This window comes from Montipora foliosa, chromosome 3, assembly GCF_036669935.1.
Source record: "Montipora foliosa isolate CH-2021 chromosome 3, ASM3666993v2, whole genome shotgun sequence".
Taxonomy (NCBI): domain Eukaryota; kingdom Metazoa; phylum Cnidaria; class Anthozoa; order Scleractinia; family Acroporidae; genus Montipora; species Montipora foliosa.
This window is the reverse complement of record NC_090871.1, coordinates 28,736,717-28,746,716: the sequence shown is the minus strand read 5'-3', so window position 1 is coordinate 28,746,716 and position 10,000 is coordinate 28,736,717. Positions and strand designations below refer to the sequence as shown.

The following is a 10,000-nucleotide window of genomic DNA, read 5'->3' as shown; positions in this document are numbered from 1 at the left end:
CATTTGGAACAAATTAAACAATGACGATACATTACGGTTCAGAACAAGTCTCAACAGAGATGACATCATTTCTTTACTGGAGTTTACCCTTTCGAACAATTATTTTGTCTATAATAACTGTATATACAAGCAGATTCACGGCTGTGCTATGGGCAGTCCAGTTAGCCCTATTGTTGCCAACCTCTGTATGGAAGTGATTGAAGAATTAGCTATTAGCACCTCTTCAGTTCCACCAAGGATCTGGAAGCGATATGTTGATGACAGTTTTGTGATCATTAAGAAGGATGCTGTCTCTTCTTTTCGAAATACATTAAATGCCTCCGACGCCAAAATTTCTTTCACTATTGAACTTGAAAACAATTGTCAAATTGCCTTCCTAGACACCTTGGTTTCCAGAAGAAATTGTGTTGTCGTTGTTGATGTGTATCGGAAGCCAACACACACAGATCGATACTTGGATTTCTCTTCTCACCATGATATAAAACACAGAATCAGTACGGCCTCGACCCCCAAGTTCCGGGAATCGAACCTCCCAAGCAGTCACGAAGGAAAAACTCGTGAAACCAATTAGGTTAGGGCCGCATTAGAAGCTAATGACTACCCTTCGTCTGTTATTTCTACCATCCTCAACAAGAAGCCACCCCCATCTACAGTCCCTCCACCAGAAGAATTGGTTTCTATGTTTTTCAAATTGGTCGAACCATCGGATACGTATCAGGGTTATGTATGCCCCTTACATCAGTGGCCTAACCGAACCTCTTACAAGATTACTCCGTAACCATGAAATCCGCGTTGTCAACAAACCGTTCAAAACTCTTCAACAAGAATTCCCGTCCCCAAAGTACCGACAACCTTCAGATCTCCAATGTGATGTTGCTTATAAAATCCCATGTACAGACTGTTCTTGGAACTACATAGGAGAAACCGGAAGATGCTTCCAAACCCGTAAAAAAGAACATCAGCGAAACTTGAAAAACTACACAAAGGGCTCAAATCTTGCTAACCATGCGTGGCTAAATAATCACTCCATTGACTTTGATAATGCTTGTGTTATTGACAAAGGAAATTACCGCGTCCGAAAAGCACTAGAATCTTGGAACACAGCTAAAACCGTTGACGCGGATAATAATTCAAAACCGTTGCCTAGGCAATACTCCATTTTACTGTAATTACACTTCATCCACATTTTATTTCTTAGCTCTTTTCACACATTTTTTGTATTCTATTTAAAAAAAAAAACGCACCCCATTTCGTATATATTTCAATCCGCGCGCTACTTTATTTTTTCATTCGTTAAAGGCTATAGACTGATAGCCAAAAGCTTATATTTTTAACCTTTTTAACCAGAGAACGTTTTTTACTTCAAGGTGCATTATCCTGGTTACAGTTCTATTTTTACTTTAAGTACGTTGTTATTGTTGAGGTCGGCTACTGGGCAGCAATGGATATCTGTAGAAATTTAAATTTTACCATGGAAACAAAGGCAAAAAGGCAAAGCTTATTTTCATCATATTAAAGACTAAATTTATTGTCCCAGGGCCAAATTTCAATGCTCTTGCGGCTAAGGAAGGAAAATTATAGCAGTTTTGAATTGAAGTGGTTGGATACTGGGCCACATACTTTGTCTCGAACTGTACTTTATTACATTGTAAACCTTCTCCATTGTCGTTTTGAAATTGATATCCTTAATATTTTGGAAGGCAGTTCAAAAGGATTTGAAATGATTAATTTCTTCGAAGAACATTTACGCGTGGAATACAGTAATGGCGAACGGAGATGTTGTTGTATAGACTTTCACCACGGAGTTTTCGCGGAAAACAAGTAGTGCTAGTATTAGTTTTAAAGGTCGATGAAAGTATATGTGAGACAACATGAACAGTTTTCATAGAACTTTCAATAATTCAAGGTTTGCAAACCATCACGCCAGCGACAAGTTGTGGATTTGTCATTAAAGAACAAATTTTTGCACATCCTTGCGAATCCTACCCAATGTAGAGTTATTATGCCGTAAATTTATATTGTAAAAAATAGAGATAAGGTTGTTTTGAAAGGGTCCGAGACTCTACATGGGAGAGAACGCATGTTTTATGAGTCAAATGAGTCAATGAGTCAATGAGTCATGAGTCATGAGTCAATGGACTCACAGTCAATATAGCAATAACTTGTTGATTAAGCCTAAGTCCTCGTTTCAGTGATTAGGCCTAAGCATTCTCTGAAATTTTAGCTTTCATTTTATGGTTTAATTAACTGCACTAACTCGTTGACTCATTGACTCATTGACTCATTGACTCATGACTCATTGACTCATTGACTCATAAACACTTGACACTCTACATGGGAACGTAAACGCTTGGCAGCAAGTTGAATTTCCTCGGAGCAAACTGCCAATCAAAATATCAACATTGCATCACTTAATTCCGAAGTGGCACGCAAATGAACAACCGGTTTTAACACAGGCGGCCGTACACTTGGAGGGAAAAATTTATAAGAATTTGTATGGGGAGAGGACAAAACGCGGGGCCCAACTTCATGGAGTACCCATATGGAATACTTAAATGGAGTACCCCTAAAAATCATTTATTGGTCAAATTAAATACTTAATCGACATGGCGAGGTATTTAGATGTACCTACCTTTCCCAGTTCTCCGATTGTTACAATTCGATGCAGTCCACGAATTGACCTTCATCATAGTGCATTTTTACACAAATATTTATACAAACCGTGTACCCCTGCATACCCATTGAGGTCCGTGTATGCCCATATTATATATACTCCTATGGAATGGAATGGAAAACTTTTTTTTTTACATGGTAATTTCAGCAGATTACAAATGGGCATATATGGGCATACAGGGGGATACATGTGTATATGTGGGTATACAGGGGGCGGTTCTGTATGAATATTTGTCTAAATACAGCACACACACAAACAAAAAAAATACACTACGTTAATGGATACATGAAATACCTGAGATTTCAAGGTGGCGGCAAATTCGAAATGCATCGAACTGTAACAATCGGAGAGCTGGAAAGCTCGAAATAAATAAAGGTGTGTGCCTCTAAATGCCTCACCACGTTGATAAAGTATTAAATTTGACCAATAAATGATTTTTAGGGGTACTCCATTTAGGTACTCCATCAGTCATGCTCAAACTAAGGCGATGGTCACACGGATAAATTTACTTCACTTTGACAAAGTTTCAAGGTCCAGGAAGCGTCCATTGCTGAGGAACAGCGAAAAATATTCAAATAGTCAAAATCCTTGGAGGCTCGCTTGCAAGAAATTTGGACACGGCTGGTCAACTGTTCACTTAATTGCTCTCACCGTACCGAGGCTCAAGAGAACGGTTGACCAGCCGTGTCCACATTAGTTGTAAGCGAGCCTCCAAGGATTTTGAATATTTGAATATTTTTCACTGCCAAATTCTAAAGACTTTTTCTGTATAGAACTGAAAGTTTTTGCAGTTCTTATACTCATTACAAAGTTCCATGATATGGCCCACTGTGACGTTTCCACAGCAACGCAATGGGCTCCAGGCCCCCTCCATCCAAAGGGTAAAATCAGGTTTTCCCTCCCCAATAAGGGTTATTTGCTCTTGATGTTCATTCAGTCCGTGTGACCGAACATGGTCATTACACAGCGCAAGCACAAGGAAGTCTGTTAGACTCTAAAGCAACAAAGAAGGCATTTTCGATATCGGAAAGGTAGAGGTCTGGTAACGAGTATGTTGCTATGGTGACATCATAATAGTTTTGGTAGCACATCAACCCTGCAAAATTTCAACCCTGCAGACATAGTATTTGCAAAGATACTCCATGTTTTGTGATTTTACATAATTTTGTGTCCACTATGTGACGTCACAAGTCATCTAATTTGCATAAATCAAAATCTTGAATAGCTCGGCTACCAAGAGTGCTATCACAATAAAGTAAACGCTGTTCTTCACCATTTTGAAAGCTCTTTCGAACAAGCTAATAAAAATTTTTGTGTCATATGCACTTTAAGAGCGCTCAGGAGCTCGTTCAACATGTGTCCGTGCATTCCGGATTGAATTGGAATTTGGCAGTGAAAAATATTCAAATATTCAAAATCCTTGGAGGTTCGCTTACAACTAATGTGGACACGGCTGGTCAACCGTTCTCTTGAGCCTCGGTACGGTGAGAGCAATTAAGTGAACAGTTGACCAGCCGTGTCCAAATTTCTTGCAAGCGAGCCTCCAAGGATTTTGACTATTTGAATATTTTTCGCTGTTCCTCAGCAATGGACGCTTCCTGGACCTTGAAACTTTGTCAAAGTGAAGTAAATTTATCCGTGTGACCATCGCCTTAGTTTGAGCATGACTGATGCCGGAGAAGTGTAATTTTATTGGCAAGATGTCAGGTAAGCTAGAAATTACTTTCCAGCCTTTCTTTATTTAGGTACGAGTGACAACTCGGGAATTTGAGAAGTCGCTTAAATCGCATTCGATCAGGCAAATAACCACACAGCTATTTTATTGAGAACTTTTGAGTGTAAATATCTTTTTTAGTTTTTTATCGAGATTCCCATACAAATCCTTATATTTTTTTTACTCTCCGAGTCTGGGCCGTCTGTGCTTTTATTGACGAATCATCGAAGTACAATGTAATTTGCAAACTATTTTCCACCAGGATAGCGCCAACAGACAAAAAGGCTACTCTGCAACATAGACCATTTTACGGTTACGGCAGTCATTTTGAAATCCATTGTTTCAAATAGCTATTATGGGATTCCAAGGGGGCAAATTAGTATGCATTTGTCCCCTTAAAATCCCATAATAGCTATTTGAAACAAAAGATTTCAAAATGGCCGCCGTATTCGTAAAATGGTCTATGAGCGATCGAAATATAAAAAAATGATCAGTGATTCACCCTCAAACTCATTTCGCACTCATAGCGACGGAGTTTTGAAGTAACCAACCGTTGACAATTAAATATTCCTGTCGGTGTATGTTTGATCACTGGCTTGATCTGATAGGCGTAATTACCGGTTGAGAAAATTGATATATATTTTGAAGCTTTTCAAAATCAAATCTACGTTGTATCGGCTCTTGCTCAAAATATTTAGTATTGCGACGGCGTCTGGCATGATTTGATTATCGTTGAGTCATGGCATGCGAAGCCTCCACAATTTAACCATGATCCTTTCTAAAAACAACTTGAGACATATTACCCATGGAAAAGGGCATGTGTAGGGAATGCCCTCTCTTCCCTTTTTATTTTCTCTTGAATTTATGCATTAAAGACGAGTGGTCATGCAAGTTACAAAAATAAGATTATATTCGAGGGAAGTTTTTGGTGTTTCCTGTTTTCAAGAATGCTCTTGTCTCAATTTAAATTCTTCTGTAATTCTTACATCTGCGAATAAGTCATCTGATTATAAACAAGTGAAAATCGGGGTAAAACACAAAGCAGTACAAAAGAAGATTCAGTGGTACTCAGAATAAAATGGCTTGCGTAGAGCTGTGAGCTGTAGACTATTGATAACGGGTAATAATGTTATTGAATAATTATTCTAGAATGCATCGCTTTATTGCTACAGCTTCGTTTCGTAACGACAGTCGGAGGGCAATCAGCTTAGTAAAATCTCACCTATGAGAGAAACGTAAAACGTCTTTGATTCAGTGCCAACTTCATTTGTAGCGATGCAACTATAGTTACCATCCTGGTTGATTTTGCTGAACACTATTCCCTGCCCGGAAGCCAAGTTTGTAGATGAGTTCATCATTTTCATGCGGATCTGTTGCTTCCCTTCAGACAAGCACCACACATAATGTTCCGAAACTGTTCGAACCACTCGTAAAGGAATTATTACCTTCGGTTTAGCTGAAAGAAAAGACGATGTAGAGATTTTAGCCATCAGTGAACTATAGCACATTGTAAAAGAAAACAGAGCCCCAAAATCGTGAAAATATTTACTTTGTTATAGGTCCATCATAAGTGCTCTTGTTTTTCGGCCATTTTAAATTGGTCAAAAAAAAAAAAAAAAAACAAAATTGGCGTTTCGTATGATACAACATACATTTTCAGAAATTACCGTTGAAAAAAAATTTAAAAAAAAAATTATCGATGTGAGAAATGTTGCTTATGACGTCAGCGTACGCCCGTCCGTCCGCCCATACAGACTGTCGGGGTGGAGGTGGGAAGGAATGACCGCCTTTGGGTTGGGGGAGCTTTGGCAAGTTTCTTTGGCGGGAAATCGCATGGCCAGCGTTGCATTTGGCAAGCCGCGTTTTTCTGACGGGAAATCACATTGATGGTCATGGGTTTTTACGCTCAATCAAAGCCAGTTTACCTAAATTAACGATTTGCGTTAGTTTGAAAAATTCTGATATCTTCGTACAAAGACTGCGAACAACAGTCCTAGTCTAACTTTATCACTTTTCGTGTTTTTTTTGTTTTTTTGTTTTTTTTGGTTGAAGTGGTAAGAATCAGCATTTGGGTGTTAAGAGCTGCGAAATGAATCGGCTGTCTTTGCCAAATTATGGATTACGGTGTACGAGTCTGCGAGAGGAAAGCTCGATCGTGTTGTGCGGCAAGATTGTAATGGCGCTGTCTTCGGACGTTGCTACATAACGAAAAGATGCTAAGAGTCTTCGTTTTTCCTTATAGTATTAGTTATAGTAATAGAGCGAGTTTCAATCGAGTGTCGTAAAACCAAAACCAATAAGTAATTACTTTGGTCAATCAAAAAGGACGGAGACAATACAGCAAACCAATCAAAAATCAAAGTAATTACAGTACACACAGACGACACGAAGCGCGGGAATATGTGCACGCGAGCCACGATTGATTTCGATTTTACTTCTGATTGGTTGATAAAGTGGCGCGAGAATTTTGAACCTATCATTGGGTGAAGTAATGCAAAAGCAAAGCAATTCGCTAATTGCATTCGACACTCAATTGAAAACCGCTATAGTAATGGGTGGCGGGGAGGGGGGAGGGGGGCACACGGTTGTTCACGCACATTATATTTATTCTCCTTTTTTGCTGATAAACTTTTAACTTTTAAATTTCGTGAAGAAAAGGCAAGCGAAATCCAGACGGCTTCTATCCTGACTGGCCTCGGGTTTATGACTGATTTGCGAGCTAGGCCAACGTACGAGACGTTTCTGCACTTTAAAACTATTTTATTGTTTCTTCAAGTTTGCGTTGACGAAGTCAAAAATCTCGCCCTGCCTTCTGGCCTACGTAACTTTGAATTTGCCAGAACATTTATATAATTTCAATCTCCACTGGGAATCACACTTAAAAAAGGAAAAGTTACTAATGAGCGACTTCTATTCTTCAATTCTTCGTTGTTACTTCAGGTCCTTTTGAATTGGTTTTCTTGTTCTAATAGTGCAAATCAATAAGTTTAGGCTAAAGTTTACAAGAGAATTGTCGCGAAGAGCAACAACTCCTTGCCAAACTAAACATGATTTCAAAAGATGAGCATTGGAAATACTTTCCGTCACAACAGTTCTCATTTTTACCAATAAATTGCGAACTTTTAAGGTAATTGTAGTAAAAACCGAATCATCCTTTGTAAAATGTTTACGGCCAACTAATTTTTCAGAAAGCCATTTATTTGTTGTTTGTTTGTGTTGTTGCCAATGAGATGCTATCGCTATCAGTGATCTCAAATTAAAGTAATACCATCGACAACTTGAAGTCAAGGTTTGTAGTTTGCAATAATTATACCTGATCTAAGTCAATAGTAAAACGAGTGAAACCATTCTCAACTTTACAAGATTTGCAGTTGATTCATGTTTTATGCTTTCGCTCTGTTACTCATAGTAACAGAGAATCGATGCGTCCTCTTTAATCCCTCAACTTATGTATATATATATATAATTATACTCCAAGAGCTAGGTTATTTGAACATTTACTGCAACTCTGAGTTTCATGCTTCTTGCGAAGCAATCATCAGGCAACTGCCAGAAATAACGGTTACAATCACAGAAATTTGAAATACAGAACAATGGATACGTACGTGACGTCTAGGCACGTCATTACATCATTACATTTTTTAACATGAATTTCCTAACATGTCTACAACACGATGACAGCTCATTTCTTTTGTTTAGACTTGCCATTTCCGGTTTACAAATGATAAAATACTTTTCCCACAAACACAAATTGCATCTCTTGGTTACATTGGAGTAAGAACTAGCTTGTTTTACCTTGCACCATTTGATGTTATACTTAGCGTTCTTATCTTTAAGACTCCATATGTATTTACTATGTTCGGTAGCATGTTTGTAACGCTCGTTTCGGAATGAGCTTACATGGTTTCTATAACGCAGTTTAAACGCAGTGTCACAGAGTCCAATGTATGTTTCCTTTGTGGTTTCTGTGGTGACCTCGGCCTGATAGATGATGCTTTCCACATTACAGTTTCCATCCATGGGACACTCGTTAGGTTTCCTACAATTGCAGCTTTTCTTAGTTTGAGTACTAGTGGGTGCGGATTTGCTAATTACGGCTTTGTGATGGTTGGATATGATTGTAAACCGGAAATGGCAAGGCAAAGATTTCTTTTATTTTGCTATTTGTTTTGGACTTTTGTTCACGATCGGTGGTTTGATAGCGTCTCGATTAACACTTACCTCCTTAACTTTATGATCTCTGTACTTATATAATAAACAAATTACTTCATGATTGGCTCGTTTGTACGATTTTTATTACACACTCGTTGTGAAGGATCGTTAAACTCACACTCGTTCGCTTCGCTCACTCGTTCGTTTAAGCGATCCTTCACAACTCGTGAATAAAAATCGAGAGAGAGAGAGAGAGAGAGAGGAAACCTATATTTCGACCAACTTGTCAGTCTTCTTCAGGGTGAATGAAGAAATATTTCTACTACGCCACTGAAATACGAAAGCGTGCGCTACGGCTTCAACCGTAACTAACCGTAACAATTCAAACATAAGTAACATCCGTACGTGCCAATGGACAACATACGCGCGTGCCTACGGATAGCATAAGGACGGAGAGCATACGAGTTACGCTAAAAATAAAAGGGAAGTAAGTGTAAAAATAAGGGAAAATAGCAGACAAATTACCCAGTATAAAGTATGTAATAGGCAATTCTGTATTAGAAACAGAATTTTACTTTCGGCTACGTTCCCCTCTGTTCTGGCTAAAAAAGAAGTCACTCTCATTAAGCCCATCCGGTTTCAAGGATCGGAGCCGATATGCCCATTGCCCTTCCTTAGCAAGCAGATCGTCTTTTGCATTAACTTTATCTATAAGTTGTATGCTAACATCTTGAAGTCCATGATGCCCATGACTATAAAAATGCTTATTGATAAGATCATCGCTCTCCTTATCAACAGCAGACATCCTAGAGTGGGCTCGTAAACGGCTCTTGTGGTTGTTGAACTTTAACCTAAACTTAGTGGTGGCGGAGCCTACATACTGAAAACCACAAACCTATATATATACATAATGTTTAGTTTGATCTTATTGCTAAAGGCGCCAGGGACTAATGAAATGTTTGTCATCATAAAGAATTTAAATGAAAAGCTTTTCAATACATACGTGGTGTAGAGTGCTTTTGAGTTGTACTTGTCGTCATCCAATAGTTTGCTGCCAGAATAAAGAACAAACAATACAAGAGTATGTACATTATCATTTAGATTTTGTTGTAGTTTACACAATCTTTTGCTGTAGCAGATATAAAATGAAGAACAATTTACACGTACAGTACTGTAACAAACAGAGTACGCTATATGAACAAGTACAGTACGTGTACATGTAGACTCTGTTCAAGTAAGATTCTGTTTCTTGGTGGCATAAAAAGCTTTTCAATACATACGTGGTGTAGAGTGCTTTTGAGTTGCACTTGTCGTCATCCAATAGTTTGCTGCCAGAATAAAGTACAAACATTAATATTAGTATTGAAAATCATGGAAAGTCAAGCACACTTTGCTTCAGCATCTTCTTCCATCTTTCCTCAGGGATTTCACAATGAATCACGTTACTTTTCTTCTTGCGT

The 10,000-nt window shown here is 38.4% G+C and overlaps 1 protein-coding gene across 1 annotated transcript in view; it reads right to left on the bottom strand.

The window, feature by feature from the left end:
* Nucleotides 1–10,000, bottom strand: part of LOC137995525 (carboxypeptidase N subunit 2-like) — a 199,661-nt gene that overhangs the window by 147,530 nt on the left and 42,131 nt on the right. The window contains exons 4-5 of the mRNA XM_068841060.1: nt 9,544–9,591; nt 5,611–5,844 (exon numbers count right to left, since the gene is read on the bottom strand). Of these exons, the coding sequence (XP_068697161.1) occupies nt 5,611–5,844; nt 9,544–9,591 (282 nt within the window). The remainder of the gene's footprint in view (nt 1–5,610; nt 5,845–9,543; nt 9,592–10,000) is intronic.